This window comes from Anoplolepis gracilipes, chromosome 12 (genome assembly GCF_047496725.1).
Source record: "Anoplolepis gracilipes chromosome 12, ASM4749672v1, whole genome shotgun sequence".
Lineage (NCBI taxonomy): Eukaryota > Metazoa > Arthropoda > Insecta > Hymenoptera > Formicidae > Anoplolepis > Anoplolepis gracilipes.
This window is the reverse complement of record NC_132981.1, coordinates 7,476,041-7,494,393: the sequence shown is the minus strand read 5'-3', so window position 1 is coordinate 7,494,393 and position 18,353 is coordinate 7,476,041. Positions and strand designations below refer to the sequence as shown.

At 35.3% G+C, this 18,353-nt stretch overlaps 1 protein-coding gene and 1 long non-coding RNA gene across 10 annotated transcripts in view; one reads left to right on the top strand and one right to left on the bottom strand.

Annotated features, from left to right (window-relative positions):
* Window positions 1-18,353, top strand: part of LOC140672167 (nucleolysin TIAR) — a 411,431-nt gene that overhangs the window by 252,339 nt on the left and 140,739 nt on the right. Inside the window, exons 1-2 of one of the 8 annotated variants that reach the window (XM_072904065.1) lie at window positions 14,607-16,454; window positions 16,928-18,334. The exons of 6 other annotated variants lie outside the window; for them this stretch is intronic. In XM_072904065.1, coding sequence (XP_072760166.1) covers window positions 18,157-18,334 — 178 coding nt within the window. In that variant the 5' untranslated portion in view covers window positions 14,607-16,454; window positions 16,928-18,156. Of the gene's footprint in view, window positions 1-14,606; window positions 18,335-18,353 lie in introns of those variants that run through there. One more of the 8 variants, XM_072904064.1, reaches the window with a different exon arrangement.
* LOC140672173 (uncharacterized) overlaps window positions 10,744-18,353 on the bottom strand; it is a 166,678-nt gene continuing 159,068 nt past the window's right edge. For both annotated transcript variants that reach the window (XR_012047842.1, XR_012047844.1), the window contains one exon: window positions 10,744-11,059. This is a non-coding gene — a long non-coding RNA (uncharacterized lncRNA). The remainder of the gene's footprint in view (window positions 11,060-18,353) is intronic.

Here is an 18,353-nt window from a genome sequence, read left to right as displayed (position 1 = left end):
CTCGCATAGAGCATCCTTAATTCTAGAGATAATGAACGCGTTATGAATAATATACATTATACCTGTATGCTGAGAAGAGTATAGATTACTAACTAAATTTTACTAAATTTTATTATATTAAAGATTAAATTGTACGGATGAATTATGCATGGATGAATTATATACATATTTCAATAAGGATAATTGTTTATTGGATTAAATTTGAAAAAGTTTAAGAAAACAGCTTTTGTGTTGCATATTGTAAAAAAATAAATCATCTATCAACATGATATTGCAAAAACTAGACTAATTATTATAAGTCTTATAGAAAACAGATTTTATGATAAATATGTTACGAGTATTTACATTATATGTGAAAAAATTATTATTGTTAAACGTAATGTAAATAATACAAACATAAAGAAACATTAAATTAAATATTTCGTTAATTATGTCAAAAAATTGAATTATTCTTTTTGTTACAAACATTACTAATTCCGAGTATTTTACTTTATGGTATTATTCTGAGTTGTTTATCTATGTCTTGTTTATCTATCGTCGACATATAACTGACCGCAAATGCATAAATGTTTTAACATAATGTAATGTTGTTTGTAGTACTTAGTCGGGGATTGAAATAGGTAGATCAAAGCGTACGTGAATTATTAAAAATATTCTTTTTCTCTGAGGCCACTTTATTATACCACCAAGGATTATACATTTAAATAATCGTAGAAATATTTCATAATACCGTTTGGACACGAACAATATGTTCCATTTTTAAATATCGTATATAACACAAACTCCTCATGATATTATAAATTTCTTAAATTATTAATATAGTTGATATCCGACACAACATTGTCCAATCAATAAATTAATTAGATCTAAAAAGTATTATTACGCCGCGAAATATATCGCGAAAATGCGCAGAAAATTAGCAAAACTTGATAATTTAAAAAATTTTTTCTTCTCTACACACATGATATTTTACTCAAAAATAAATTTATGTTTGTTTACGTCTATTATGCATTAATAATTAAAAAAATACTTTTTGTATGTATATTAATAATATTAATTATTCATTTATGTATCTAAATAACAAGATTATTAAAAAGTTTAATGTATGCTGGCTATAAAATGTATATCCATTTTTGTATGGAAGGTTTTTTATTGTTTGCATGCATGTTAGTCATTCCCAAGAATAGAAGCCAAAGGCGTACTAGTTTGCACAGTAAACTTTTGATAACTTAAATTATTATACAGTCTCATATTTCGTGAATGCTGTTTTCACAACAAAAATTTTAGGCAAATATTATTTCAGCCATAATGCGCTATTATCTGTTGTTACTATTGCCATATATTGGTTACATTTAATACAATTCAAAGCTTAGTAGTTGCATTGATCATGGGGAAGTCGACCTTGAACATTATCATGTTGAGATCTAAAAATATCACAGCCACATAGCTACAAACTATAGCCTCAGGTAAAGAATCGCCACGATAATCTCGTAACTCAAGAAAAAATATTTCTTCCGGATCACAAATAATACTTTCACTTCAAAACTGAAAATAATACATCCTTACATATTGAAGCAATGCAAATCGAATGCACGTTCATTACTAAGTAAAAATTATTTTTGCATAAAATGTGTAAATACACATACATAAATTTGTATTAAATAAATTAATAGCATTTCCAAATGTTTTTACATATATGTAAAACTAAATTAAGTAAATTAAATTAATCTTTTTAAATATGTAAAGCGAAAGAGGGAGAGAGAGAGAGAGAGAGAGAGAGAGAGAGAGAGAGAGAGAGAGAGAGAGAGAGAGAGACTTCCATAATTTTGATAATTAGAATCTTCTTTGCACATGTACTTTAGGTGCACGTGGAATAATTTATTTTTAATACCAAATTTATTAATGAAGCATGAAAACGATGACAGCATATAGAAACTTGAGTTTCTTTCATTTGCGTTAAATCAATAACGAGAGTTGCAGAAAGCTCAAACGACGAAAGCATTAGTATAAGCTTTCTCTTGTCTACACCTCCGTCTTTCATTTACCAGCGGTATTATCTGCGTCGGCTACTCTTGCAGTATAGTGAGAAGAGTCATAATAGAATATCTTTTCTATTATGAGTTTAGATGTTTATTAATAATCCTGGGGTGAACTGTTATTGTGCTCTATTTTGAAGCGAAATGAAGACGTTGGAAACAATTGAGACGTAAAATTACAACGAAACATTATTGAAACAAAGCTGCAATAAAGCTATTCTCATTCATGAAAATTGAACTAAAACAAAAATAATTTTCTAGACGAAAGCTTATATTGATATTCTTTCATCAAGCTTGAATTAACCATTGTCAAATGTTTTTATTACATTTATATATGTATAGTTGTTGCACAAGTGAATTTAAATTTGACAATAATCTAGTTATTTACATATATTTCAAATGTTTTACATATTTATATTGTATTTGTTTAGATACGTAAAATGTATATTTGTGTGCAATGAACAACTTACGTTAATAAAATATTTTATTTACATTATTTAAAAAAAATGTAAGTCTTGTAAAGTAAAATAGTTATATATAACTAAAAAAGTATGTAGTTATCAAATTTGAAATCTCTTAAATTCAACAAATTTTTTTGTCCATAAACAACACATATTTTATTTAAATTGTTAATACTTTATTTTTTAAAATTTAGGTCACGATTTGGTAAATGTCGATATTTTAATAAATTTATAATAGTAGAATCTCTCTCTATTCAAATGGATGACGTTTCTATTTGGCACTACTTTGAAATATCAGCTACTTTTCAAGCGCGCGTTGTCTTTTTGCGCGTACATTAAGGAAAAACCGACCTCCTCAAGTATCCTTTCTCGAAAATACCAGAGTCATACTTCATTTTCTGCTGAGTTGGGCATAGAAATGGGTATTTTCCGATTCCAAACTCGACATGATAAATATGCAAATTGTAGTAACAGTTTGCTATAAACCTAACATTGGATTTTGTAGCGATAACTCTTATTTGAAACTTATCGCTAAATAGAATACGCGTTTTACATACCGTATGAATTTATACATATGTATTGCACGTGACATTTACAAATTGTAGAAGAAAATTTCTATTTCTTCCGGTATACGTTCCTTTATACCAACCAAGTGTACGACAAAGACAAGATCGATATACATATATATATATCGAAATAATAAGACACACATATAAATCACAAACTTATTTCTTTCGAGATTCATTATTTTTTCATAATTATTGAAAAATATACGTAGATAATTTATCAGGATATCGCGAAAATCTGGACGATTTAAAGAGAAACGGAAAAACTTCCGTTCGTAATAGAATGAGGGTGAGAGGCAGTTGGCTAACGACATTTTCGTAGCCCCAAATGCGTCGCAAACGAATTGGAATCGCGTTGCAAAATTGATTATCAGTCCTTCTCCGTGGAGATGGCCGGGAAAGCATACCACGGGGTACTCACTTCGGGAATAACATTTGCCGAGCGGCGTAACGACTGATCCGTCTATTCCCAGTGGCAACGAAAACTCGTAAAACGGTACTTGGAAATTCGCTGCGCCAAGTTAAACTTGATGGAGACGAAGGGGTATGGCTGCGACTACTGCCCATGCTACCGCACTGCTCTACGCTCAGTCGTACGGATTCTAGTATGGTCGTGACCCAGAGGACCGAATAGCTGCTGGTCGTAGTCCGATGGGATGCGATGCGAAAAGTCGAGGCAGTACCTGTCGCGGCCAAACAAGTGATCCGGACGGGAGGTACGGGGGAAGGTACCGTGGGATGAAATGATATTGTTTTAGCCGGGAACGAGTCCGCCGTCGGTGCTTAGAACCCATTTTCCCATAAAAACCCAACGCGGTAATATCAAGCGGACTCGTACACTACTCCCTTGCACCCTCAAATGGCGCACTATATATGTATAGAGAGGGAGATTGAGAGAACGAGGACGAGAGAGGGTGAGAGGGTGAGAGAAAAAGAGAGAAGAGGAAAGATATTGTCGCGGACAAAGAGTTCGAAATATTCGACGATACCTACGTATACGGCTCCCAAGGGAACGAGGGCGGCAATACTGGCGACGCTAGGATACATAGAAGAAGCATACCATCGCGGAAGTAGACGAAGTATGAATCGGAATCTTCGCCGAAATTCTCTCCTTTCTCTACCGTCCGTTACAGCGTGAAGTCTCGTACTATACACGTGGAAAACCGCATGGGTTTGCGTGCAACTTGGCCGATTGCCTCGAATACCGGAGCAAAATCTGACCCTCTTTCATCGAGGGATAAATCTAAAATTTGGCATCAAGGAGACTTACCCGCAAAAGACGATCCTGAGAAAAAAGGTATACAAAATTCGATCGACGCTAAATGCGCATTATATTGAACGGAAAATGATCACGCAAGTGATATTTATTTGCTATTGTTCGTGATTGCCTCGCTAACTTTATTTGTGTAATATTATATAAAATTTAAACATGATATAATAATTATCTATATAAAGAATGTGCTTTAGAATTTTTTTTTATATCAATTAATAATCAAATACGGCAGATTCAATTTTTTCTTAATTTTTGAAAAAGAGTCATTATTTTTTATTTGTCGCAATTATATTTAATGTTTGAGAATTAAATTTCTGACTAACAATAATAAATCAAAATATAATATCCATGAAGATTATGCTTCGTTTAAAAATAGTATACAATCTTCTTCTCTACGTTTAAAAAAAAATTCACTAATAAAATACCTTTTAGAATCATTGTACAATTTCTGAAACATTATTTTGAAACATATTTTAAGGCAAAAACATTTATAAATTTAGACAGAACGGTATATATATATATATATATATATTGTGTTCACTTTTGTTGTTCGATAAACAGTTTATGAATCTCGCTCTCCATTTGATCTCTAGCCTTCCTACTAAGAAGAAACGCATTGCTCAAGTCGGCGTGCTAGTTATATCGGTTAGAGAATATTATGTAAAAGCTATGACTAGTAAGTTCTTTCTTATGTTTTTCTCCTTTAACAGTAGATGCTTCATTGATCAGCAGGCGTCAAACTGGTATAGCATTTACAGTATGTCGGTACTTGGCTAGCTAGCTGGCTGACTGGTTGACTGGTTAACTGGCGCGGCGTTGGTTGGCTGGGTGACTAGAGCATTCCCTCGTACACCTACCTACCCTATAAAGCAGCAGCTATAAGCCGGATGCGGAAGTCGTGTTCGCCGACCGGGTCGAGTTCTCGCGCCTCGAGATGCACGACCTACCGTAAATCGTTTGGTTCGACATGCCATCGAATCGACTGCCCGAGTGACCAAGTGATGTACTGTAATAATAACGGCAGAATGCTTTGATTTATGAAGCAAACATATTGAACTAGTATATAATCCTTCCAATTATTTTTAGTCTTGCAGAATTATAATCTTGAAATAATTTGCATTTATAAAGCAGAATATATTGTTGATGAATTTTATTTTAAATATTATTTAATAAGTATAAAGTAATATAAATCATAAATGTATTAAAAAACTTAGAAATCTTTCTCTCTTTCTCTCTCTCTCTCTCTCTCTCTCTCTCTCTCTCTCTCTCTCTCTCTCTCTCTCTCTCTCTCTCTCTCTCTCTCTCTCTCTAAATTTCTCTCGCACAAAAAACAGCATTGAAAAAAAATATGAACATATTTACATCTACACGAATAACATATTTATATTCTATATCATTTAGAGTATTTAAAAATTGACGATGATCTACATGAGTTGTTTTAATTGACGTTAATTGATAATTTATTATTATTGATAAGTGTTTTATCCATATTCATCATTTAATTTGCGTCGAAAGCATCGTTAAATACACCTGAATTATTTTGTCATAAAAACAAGTGACATTAAGTCAATATTAATTCCATTTTAGTTTAACTTGAGCATTATTGAACCGTTTCCTCTTCTAATACTACGTATATCTATCTATTTAATATTTCTATGCGATATTTTTATTTATTCTAAAGAAATGTTCTCAGAATAATACAATTTAAGAAATGTGTGCGTGTGTAATTTAAACTGTGATTTTCGATTTAACGAAAACTTTGATTACACACGAAATGCTCTGTAGATCCTATCTATTGCGGCTGCGAACAGCCGAGAAATATCACAAGCACGGAAACTATCTGTAGCGTAAAATTTGCTTTAATCGGGAGGTCGCGTGTCGTTCAAGGGTTGTTTGAAAGGGCGAGCACATGGATAACGTATGTACCTCTTCAAAGCTCGTTGTCCCCGCACTAAAACGCGCCATCATTAGGCACGTTCACGTGCCGATATTTGAAAATTCATTATTATCGTATGCGTCGCATCCCCTCATTGAAGCTATTTCACAGAGGGATTTTAGAGATATTTCCCCTTTGTCATAATTGCTTCGGTGCGAAATCGTTTAAAGAGACATGCAGTTTTTTTTTTCTATCCACATACATAAATATCACGATAAAAATAAATGATTTTTTTGTTATATTATTAAACATCTTAAATATATATTAACCTGTGAAACTTGTATACTTTTCCCTTAGATTTTATTTTGTCTTAACGGTCTTTCCCTCTCGTTCCCTAAATATATAAAGCAATATAAACTCGGTAAAAGCATCGTGACACGCAATATTGAGGGTCTATGTACACTCTATAACCGGCACGTAATTTATTTTACTCAACTCGAATGACGTTTCAATTCTTTTTTACGCTCGCTATGAAACTGAAACCACCGGGTGTCCGTAGAATTCTTTCAACACACGCGGTACACAACATTATTTATGCAGAATATAACAGAGTTGCGCACATTACAGGGTTACCAGAAGTGTACGTTACACAATATATCTATTCATGCAGTATACGGTATTGTCACCACTTTCGTATGCCCGTCTCGTTTATAAACGAAGAACGAAGAACCTGCGTGCACGACGGCGCCTTCTTTATGCATGTTGTAAAAACTTGTCAGATAACGAATACAACATGGACGCTTACTAGGAGCGACGGATATTGCATTCGCTGTAGTAACAACCAAAGTGGTTGCTCGCATTAAGTGCGTTTTACGCTCGTGGATTTAAGAGAGCGGGACGCGATAGGCTGATCAATATGTTAATATTTTGATGCCTCCGCTCCGCTCGACGAATTGAATTACGTTCTACGGACGAGGATAAAGAATACGGTGGAAGTAACAGCAGGAAGGAAGAGCACGAAATGAGGGGACGATGTGACACGAAGTGCTCGACGTTTGAAGATAGGTAGGTAGGTATTACATAAGATACCACTTAATATTATAGCACATTCACCTAACGCGTTACCAATGTTACATGTCGCGAGTGAAAACAATAACGTGTACCGGGACGTGTATATATGGGACAGGAAATTTAATTTTTTTGCATACTTGTAAGACAGACGGAATAAAAGAAAAGTTATGCTTCTCCGAGGACACAGCTTTTTATTACGACAATGCGCGATGGAAACGTTACTCGTTAAAAATAAAATTATATATACATGATAATTTCGAAGTAAAATATAATGCTTAATATATATTTACAATAAAATCATTATAAAATCTAATATATATATATATGCGTGTGTGGAAAAATAACGTGTCCCACAAATCTTTCTTATTATAATGTTTAATGATATGTTTAATGATATCATATAAGAGATCAAGGTTAAAAGTATAAAAGTATTGACATATTCTTCTTCAACTGTGAAGGACTAAAGCAGCAAGCGCGTTGAAAGTTTTGAAATAGTTTGAATTATCCAGTAGGTGCTTTAAAACCACGACGTACCTTGTGGTTTAGACTTTAATACAATGCTTGTTGCAAATATGTTCTTAGAAAGATCCTGTAAACGGATTCATTCAGGGGGATTATTTTAGGTAGGTTAATTAAACATATTACTTAGTCGCACACTAAATAAGCATTTTTGTTTCTGTAAAAATACGCGAATTTATATTTTTGCATTATGTGAAAAATCACCATGCATCTAGATTGTGAGTAAATGATATAAACAATATTATTTATTAATTAAATGAAAGTTAATTTTGGAGATTGCATTTTACTTTAATTTTTCTAAAAATAATGTGTCTACGAATTGAAATGATACATAACGCTGTTCAATTATAACATACAGGAAAAACACTTTATAACAGATTATTTCCGTAAAGTTTGCGAATTTCTAACTTTCGAGAAAAGTACACGTCATTATATCTATATCATCTCTTGCAATTAGCCAAACTGCGTCTCCCGGGGGATGGAGACTTTTTCGCGATCATCCGCAAAATACAGCATTTTTATCTGATGCACGCAACCAAATTAAACGAAGATCGTCCAAGTCTATCGAAGTCCGATAGGTTAACGAGCAAAGTTTATTTGCGTATTTGTTACCTTTTTAGAGAGAGGATGCTATCTTTACTATTGCATTATGGTAGAATTTTCTTCGTGCGAGACTAACACCTCTTACTCGTTATACGTATAATGTTCTGGATTGTAGGTACACACTTTCCGCGTTCCTATTAAAAATTTTACGTCGCTACCTTGTAGTTAGAATATATGTCGCGTTTTCCTCTCATGACTACACCGACGATTCTTGAAGCTGTTGGACGAAGAAGTGCGCTCTTACTTCACTAATAAGATCTCATTCTCACAGACGAAGTTACTCGCGTATCTGTTGTTTGGAAGCGTAATTTACTCCGCACAATTCTTGAAAGAGACATACAGATTCTCAATGAGCATCTACAACGTAGAGAAGATATCCGAACTATTTACGAGTTCTATATTATTCCACCTAAAATTTCATGGAAGCTTCGGAAACGCGTAAGTTCGTTTGCCATTTAATTATGATAGCAGCGAATTCAAGCCAACTATGTTATATATATTACACCTTCAGAGCCCCCTCGACAACTGTTTCTAAGAGTTTAGAAACTTCCAAACTATTTATGAATCTCGACGTATTAATTCGAAATGGATTTAATATAAATGCATGTAGAGGCTTTACTACGCGAGATGGAAGCAATGGAAATTCGGCTAAACCGGATGAAAGGTGACGCGGGTTAGCGACCAACCTCTTTCGCGAAAATGAATTTGAGAGAACAATTCGGTTATTAGATTGGGACTGCCATATCCCAAACGCTGTAATAATCTAGCAGAATTCTCTAGATAATCTTGATAGAGACTTACTTATCGGAGAGTACCGGATCCGTCGAGAAGAAAGAACAGAGGAATAGAAGGAAAGGAGAGGAAAGACAGAACGGGTTGCCTTTGGATAAGGGATGCTGCTGGCGCATCGTATTACCTATCTAACTCTCTTCTGCCTTTCCCTGGAACTGCAGAGTGAACTGTATGCCACACAAGTAAATATGACTTCCACCGTGTGATGCACTCAGTCGTCATTTTCTAGATTTTCCCTCTTACTAGTCCGCTCTTTTACTCTCATTGCCGTTCTTGTACTTCAGTTTAGCATCGCGTGCGTGTGGCGCGGTTTCCTTCATGATCGCGCCCAATTACTTTTTTGCACTTAAATCGGTCGGACTTAGATAAAGTAGGACGAGATTACATTTCCACACATTCAACTCTCTATCTTGTGTACCAGATTTATACTCGCGATTGATACTCGTGTTTAATTACCTTTTTTTATTCTTGCTTTAGTTGGACATTAATATAATAAATCGCAGGAAAAATAATTTCTTTTTGTAATACATACATATATACGTGTGTTATTTTTATACATTTATTATTAATAGTAAAAAATAATATTGTTACATTATTCGATACATGCTTTAAGCTGCGGCATCTCGCGACAATGCACAGTCCTGAGTTGTAATACTATCGTATTATTTTTTCGTCCTTGATCGCGTAACTCGTGCGAGTTGCAGTTTCCACTCCAGAAGACACTTGCGATTGCATCTAGATAGTCTTCCGTCCTTATTTCAACGACGCGTCTCGTCAAGTAACGTTATATCTCTCGATCTTTGTGAAAAAGACTGCAGGCGATTTCGATGAATCTAAAATTCCGACCCGAATTTGGCGCCAAACGACGTACGTGTGGCGTCGAGCGATCTTGCTGGCAAGATTGCGAGCGGGATCAGTAAGCGTAGCCAATCAGATTTACGAGGCTGGACATATCATGATCGCCTTTACGACAATTAGTCACCGTCATCCTTCTTTCACCTGCTGCAACACCGCAACCGGTATTCCAGTGATGGAAAAGTGCTAAAACTACCGTAAAAACTACGGTACGATATTATCCGTGTTCTCCGTGTTGACTATAAAATTCTATTCTAACGACATGCTCTAATTTTTATACTGATTAATTATTGCTATTGATAGAATGGAATTGCAGGATCCGCAAACTATTTTCGAGTTGAATTGTAAAATTGAGGAATTCGGAATTTCCTATGCTTTGATCAATTCGTAGAAGTTAGACGTGAGTTGCATTTGTAATTCGCAAAACTAATGAAACTTTAATTTTAGCATTATAACATTAGATATTTATTACAGACAAATAATGCTATTGAGAGTTACTATTAGAAACATTATTGAAACAAATATTATTAAAGATATTGCATGTTTATTTAAAATTGTTTTATTTAAAGCTTTGATAATTAACAAAAAGAGACTATTTCCTAAAAAAAAAAAAAAAGCATAATTGTTACAATCAATTTCTCGTTTGTAACATTTGTGAATAAGGCACGTGTAGCTTTACCAATAATATACGTCTCTCTTGATTCTTCTCAAGCCCGCTACCCGCATTTCGCGATTAGGATGCTGCTCGCCGTGCCCATGGCCGGTAGAATTCCCATGCGTTTTTTCTCCGGTTAGCTCGAACGAACCAATCACCCATCCAGCTCTAGGGAGATGGTGGGTGATGCGCGAGGTGGTAGAAGCGGGGTAGTGAGCCAGGATCGATGGAGATAATGCCTATTACTCCTAATGCGAAACTCGCTCTTCTTCTACCTTTGCCCCGTTCTATCTTCGATCCTGTACCCGGTTTTCCTTCGCCCGACCATTCCGTTCTCATGGCTCTTCGCAATCTGTAACCAATGCTCAATTACCATCTCTACTGACTCCATTTTCGACGTCTTCCTCTATCCGTTGTTATCGTCATCGATCGGAATTTTGCATTTGTGATTTAAATGCGTAGTATCAGCTCTCGCGATGTTAATCAAGTCATAGTACGATCCTATGTTAGTGCCGAATGGAGTACGAAAACAATGTGAAGCTAACTATAAGATGCAAATTATTTGAGACGAAAATAGATAAGAAATTTGGAGAAAAAAATATATACTATATGTACTGTAAATGATGAAAATTACTTTTTGAATATCATACATGTTACAAAGTTAATTACAACTAAAAACGTAATATTATTTCTGTAATTTATTTTATGTTGTTATCTTTATGTTGTTAACATTATTTATTTCTATGTAATATTCTTTACAATCATATAAACGGAAACTCACTCTGATTATGAAACTTACTCTGAATCGACGATAAATTGTCGCTTAATAAAAGTCTCTTATTTAATTTGGGCGACCGTTTAACTCGGACAGGAAGTGAATCCTTTGCTTTTCTCTAATTCTGTCGGCGCCAACTTTTTCCATTTACTTTTACTTTTCCAATCGTCCTGTTCACCTTTAGAAAACGCGAAGTATATTACAGAAACAAAACGAAATCGGGCTGAATACACCGTAGCAGTAAGTTCTGTGGGCGCAGTAACCTGTTGAGTGTATTCGCGTAAGTGGTGAGTAGTGGATACGTATACGTGCGAAAGTCTGGGGATGAAGTTTCTGGAGGAAATACAGGCGAGACACCACGCTCGTGAGAATTGTAACATACGTACGGGGCGAGTGTATTCGTATCTAAGAATCCGAGAACAATACATCTGTAGAGCTATGCGAGCGGCCTTGTAACGACTTCGAAAGACGTTTATGCAATCCGATATGAAAGGAGCGCAACTCCGAGAGCAACTGGTGGTAAAAAAAAAGTTTGATAAAAAGGGATAGTAAAAAAAAGAAATAAATGCTATAAAGAAATATTTCTTAATGTTGGACAGAATAAATAGAATGCAAGGAAACAGAAATAGAATTATGTTTTTATTAAAATTTGTCGCAAACTTGTTCACACCTAGTTGTTTGTTGCGAGATCCATAAAATTTTTCTTCAATTAAATAATCGACACTAAAGTCGATTCTATAAATAAATGTTGTAATTGTGTGAAAGTTTCTATATAAACGCAATTAATATTTTTTTTATACAAAATAATATAATAAAATCGATATTAATAAAAATGTTTTGTTATGAATATCTATAAATGTTAACCACGAATTGTACAAGCAAGCATCCCACACACTTCGTTTTTAGCTTAATATGTATTACGCAAAGACAATGTCTTGTTAACCACTTAGGTGTTGGTTGTGACTGGTAATATAATCAACTTTAACCATTAGCCTATATTCACCGTCTGCCCTCCAAGCCGATAAATGCATCTATGACATTAATTCGTGGTCTCATAGTCTTTCTAACGATCATTTGGCAATTAAATGCACCGTAACGCGAAGTGGCCCTCGAAACTTTCGAGATACCATGCTGATATCGATTCTAGATAATGGATATTAAAGATTGTTTTATGATCAGCTTAATGTAAGGATAGTGTAAATGTGTCACATAGATTAAATTGTTAAAGTGGGTGATATATAGCAAAGATGATAACTTCGTTTTCCAAAATATACGATGTTGTTTTTCAGTCATCCTTTTACAGAGACAAACGTTGATATGTTATTTTATATTCTCGTTACATATAAAAAAAAATAAAAATAAAACACGGTAATTCTAGCTACATTTATCCGATTACATCGTTTAAGTGTCTTTTGTTAACGCTACGCACGAATGTTCTGATCACGTCTATATTTCGTGATCATAAATTACATCAACTTGCTAACGGCACGCTTTGAAATTAGCGTTGTAACGTGGTCGAGCGTTGCACTGGGGAATAACAATGTCCCTGGTTCACGTGCGCACGTGTATTTATACCAGGCATTGTGTGCGTCTAATTTCGGAACAATGTTGACGTCATTTACGCTTTCATTTAATCTGCTGATGACTATATGTAATGTTTGGACATTACAGATCATATATATTAATCACTATGCATTTATGTTCATAGAGTATCTGCGACAGCAAAATATCTCTCTATATATAAGCAAGGATTTACGTATTTCAAAATTTTCAATCTAAAGTAACATTTTTATAAGACTTCTCGCATGTATATTATCTTTAAAAGTTCTGCGCTTATTATCTACATAGAAACATTTTCAATTCTCAATTAAAATTTTTTTTTTTTTCTATAAAAAGTATTAGTTTCTACTTAAAAAAAAAAAAAAAAAAAAATTTCATCAACGTGTTTTGTTATATAAATTGAGTAACTAATATAAAAAAAATGTCTATATGAAAGAAGATTATTTTTATTCTAAGAACATCGTAGGCAGTCGAAGATTCACGATTCACGGTGATTCGATTCCCGGTGAAATTAGTGCTCGTGGTCAAACGTTTCACGACGGAAGTAACAATGTGCGCCCGCGCTACGCCAACAATCGCGGCTTGCGGAGTGACCGGTGTGTATCGGTATATGTACGTGGCATTGTGTCGACTGTTAAGCATTTGATACGGCCACCTTCCTGTCGCGCGTCCCGTCGCGTCGGTGCCATTGTCGCCGGTACGTTCGCGTTGTAACCGAGCCGCGTCGTTTCTCCGTGTGCGATACGATATGCCCGTCGCCTGTACACCACTGATGAGCATGTGACGCGCCTACGAAGAGCCGTACTTAGGCCGACGTGCATACTGAAACAGGCGCACGAGAACGAGCCCGACGAAAGCGGACGTGCGTGCAGAGTTGAGATATGATAAAATGTAAAAACGAGAAAGAGATAAGGATAAATATATATATTATACATATGTATATGTAAGACGTGCAAAATAAAATGTTGATCTGAGATTTGCAAATATTTTTATTGTTATATTTAACTCTTACTCCGTATTGTTATTTTTGGCACCTTCTAACTGTACAGGTGGGTCGGCGTATTTTCGATAAGTTTATTAATATGTAAAAGTGTTTTAAAAAATCTGAAAAAATGTATATACCTTCTTTGAACATTCTAAATAAAGACTAAAATGATAAATTTCAAATATAATTTACTTAAATGTATTATTTTATGATTATTTGTTTTCGAGAAATTAACGTTGTTAGAAAAATCACAGACAAAAATGATCCATCAGGACGGAATAAAGGTTAAATTGTGCGATACTAGAAAAACGTTAAAAAATAAAGCTTAGAAAATATTAATATATATTTTTATTATTATTATTATAAATTCGAGATCTCCCCACATATTAGCAAAATATAAAAAACTTGCCAGGCTAATCTTAAATATTTTAAATAAATATTCATTATATGTAAATTAATACTGTATTATAATTTTTTTGCACTGTAAGTATAAAAGTAACGTGTTCTCTCTAAAAAAATATCCATTGCATACAATTTTTCTTATTTACTCGTATGAATAGTTATAGAACTGTAAAGTTTTTTTTATGAAAAAAGAGATTTTTTTTTATTCACAGCTACACATTGGAAAATAGAAAAGTTTTTATTAGAAAACTTTGTATTTGTTGCAAGTGTCACATCTTACATTTGCAAGTACATATTCTAAAATAACAAACAAAGGGAGAGTAAAAAAGTTGACACCTATATTGTGAGACAAACTTAATAATAAAAATTTGGATATGCTCTGTAGTCTTTATTGCTATTTTAGTCCCAACTCGTGATATCCTTGCAATTGTAATGATACATGATACATGACGTAAGATCAAGCTCACATTTTATATTCATATCATTTTCTTCTTTATTATCTTAGACCCAATAATGCAAAAGAAAAGAGACCAGAGTATACGCATTTGAAATTAATTCTTCATGATTGTTTCGCCTGCTGTATTTACACACGACCTTAGGCACATAATGCACAAGCGATAAGCACGAGTGTGTCTTCGATAGCCGTCAGCGAACACCCACGCACGCAGTGCGCCTTCGATCGCCTCTCTCGTAACACGAGCGAACCGGCAAAATCTCGTTAATCGAAGGTCTCGTTGCGAATATCTAAAGTGCAGGTCCACAATACGAGCCGTATACATTCGACTTTCGCGCGATCCGACCACAAGCCGCCGCAATTCCATCCGATGGATAATCGATTCCAATAATTGCGCGGCGCGATAGCTCAAGCATGACCGTACGACGATGCCCATTGTTTGCAGAAAGCGCTGGTTTCAGTTGGTAATGATCAGCATACGGCGCGTGTGGATCCGGCGATGATGACCATTTGGATAGAGTGAGCGCGACGGGAGGATGCATAGGGAATGCGCGCATAGAACGCATCCGCATATAACCGGATATGAATGTATTAATTATTGAAGACGGAACGGACACGCGAGCCCGCGCGCGCGACCACGGTAGATAGAAAAACAGCCGTGAAACAAACAGCCGGGAAACTCGCGGATTATTTTGGGACTGCAATTACATTTTTTATACGGCAATCCGATGTTACGTCTGCCTGGCGCAACAGTTGTACGCGCCACAAAGCGCATCTACTATTCGGATCGGATTAATATTGCCTGTTTTGTGCCTTGGATATAACGTACGTCAAAGCAGAAACAAAAACGCTTTGTTGTCAAAGTGCTCCGGCAAAATAAAATATCGTACGCTGCAAAATATGTATTGTAATTTCAGATAACGGCGATTATTGTTTCAAAATTGTGTTATTACATTTGGATTCAATAGACTCTTCAAGCTTTTCATTACAATACGATTTTGTGACTATGCATTTGTAATCCTTGAAACTCGTTAAAATTGTACTACTTTTGTCGCAGTATTGTAATGCAATTTATGGATTTAATTGTGCACCGTAATGAAAAATCGGGTCTCTTTTAAAAATATAAATCGTTTTTTCCTTTTTTTTTTTTTTTAATACTAAATAATAATACTGTTATTATCAGTTAATGCAACGATAAATTTAAAAATGCATTATATTCATGTAATTTAAAATCTCTTTTTGACATTTTCTATGCGTACGTTAACATTTATAATCTTTTGACAATTCTGGAAGCGATTTACGAATAAGAGAAAGAGAGAGAAAGTGCGAATAAGTAACATTAACAAATGCGGTGTTAACAAATACAAGGATTTATAGATGGTATCGTTTGGCTTATCGCCAAAATACTTAAAATTTGAACAATACATTGTAAAGCTTCGAAAATCAATACAGATGAGTCCCATAATTTTGCATGAATGGTGCATCATAATTTTAGCGCCGCAACTCTCAGCAAGATAAAAGATAATTAAATTTATAAAGACGTTAATATGAAATTATAGGATAACAAAAAAGTAAGCATGCCAGCAAAGTCTTTCATCAATATTATATACACACACATAATCATTATTACTATAATTATCATGTTTATTATTATTATTGTTACATTTTTTTCTTGAAATATTAGCTCTCGTTCTATTAAACTGCAATTATATTAATTAAGATCTCAATTAAATTTTTAAATTTTACAACATGGCAAGAATATATCGACATCAAATCCATCAAGTTTTTGTGCAAAATTTCAAAGGTATCTCGATTACATAATTATCTGTAAATTATTTCGTTTACAATAATATCAAGAGGAGATATATCTCCGCATTAATATTGCTGATATTTAAGCAAATCGCAAAGCTAACTTAAATCTCTCGTTCGTTCTTATTACACTATATCTTTATAGATATCTAATAGTAAATCAGTTTAACTCGACGATAAACTCGCTGCGAAATTGACCGACTAAAGCGACCCATTTTCGCCTATTGTTATGTAGCGCTGGTATCAAGTTTCCGGGAAGCACGGCGGCGCGATAATATATCGTCAGCGGTAGTTATTCCTATTGCTCCAATATGAAGTCAGTGCGCGGCAGTACGCTCGCCAATTAAAAACTCAGTCTCGAATGCCGCGCAACGTAACGTTTATTAAACGCGACCATTCCTTGGCGCCAGGCGAGAAATACAATTTTATCGGCGCATCCGAAGCTTCGCATCGGACTGCAAAATCACGAGACTCCGACCGTATAAATAAACGGCATGCGAATACATTTTTATCTAGTCGCGACCGCGGTGTGCAATCAGAGGGGCGCCCGTTGACTCGTGACGCTTCCGGTCCAGGCTTCCGGTCCGCGGAACCGCACCGTTTCCGTTCGGCTGCCCAGCCCACCGATCCCGGCCGTCGATCGTCGTGGTGTATCGAGGCCTCGCTCGGAGGAGGAGCAGTATCGAAATCAGTGCCGGCGCTTCGTCACGAGAATGCAAGGACGGAATATTTGCGCTCGCCCGGATAATTAGTTCCAAGTGGTATTCGCCGTGGTTGCCGAGAATCGAACTACTGTGCGCATGTGATCCACGAGCAATGTCGGTTATTTAACCTATCGGCCGACATGCAGGATTAATGATTGATTCATCGTCTTGAAAGGTAATCAGTGTTTTGACATAGTGATTCGACACGCGGAGAGAAAAATTGCCAATTAATTTTCACGAGTGTTTGTGTTGGAAGAAAAGAAAGAGAATTCTTCTTTTTTTGTTTTTTTTTTTTTTTTTTTTTTTTTTATAAAGAAACATAGTGTTGATGGTAAAGTTAATAGTGTTGATATAATATTTAATCTCACGCTACGCCGCAGTAAGCTCATTGAATCTACATTTTTGTTTTCTTTTTAATGTATATTTATGAAAAAAGCTACGGTCTCATAATTTGTATTCAACATTCGGAGGCCATCTTTTCTCCAAGCTTTGCAAGATACTCCACATTATCCCTAACGAGAATGTGAAATTCATGTTACGGCGAGACGATAAAAAAATGAAGCGTGTATGGCATCGCTTCGGCATTTGTAACAGTAAAATTTGTGATGAGAATATTCTTAAGAACGAGCCCTACGATGATCCAGTGCACCTTTCCTGATCCGATAAAATAATCGCGGTCGATCATCGGTGGAATGAGAAAAGTGATAATCGGGCGCGCCCCCGGTGAATGCGGTTGTATCTGTGGCCGTGATACGCGAAAATGGCGGTTGCACCTGGTAAGAATAAATTGAAAATGGGCAGTGCGGGCCGATACTACGGTGCTTATCTCATCTACGACGTGGCGAACTCATGCCTCGCCGCCTTGCACGCCAAGATGCCTCCTCCGGCCGTCGTCACGCGAACCAACCCTCCGTCTCCTGTGCACGTCCAGAACCCCCGTAAGTTTTCTTCGTCTTT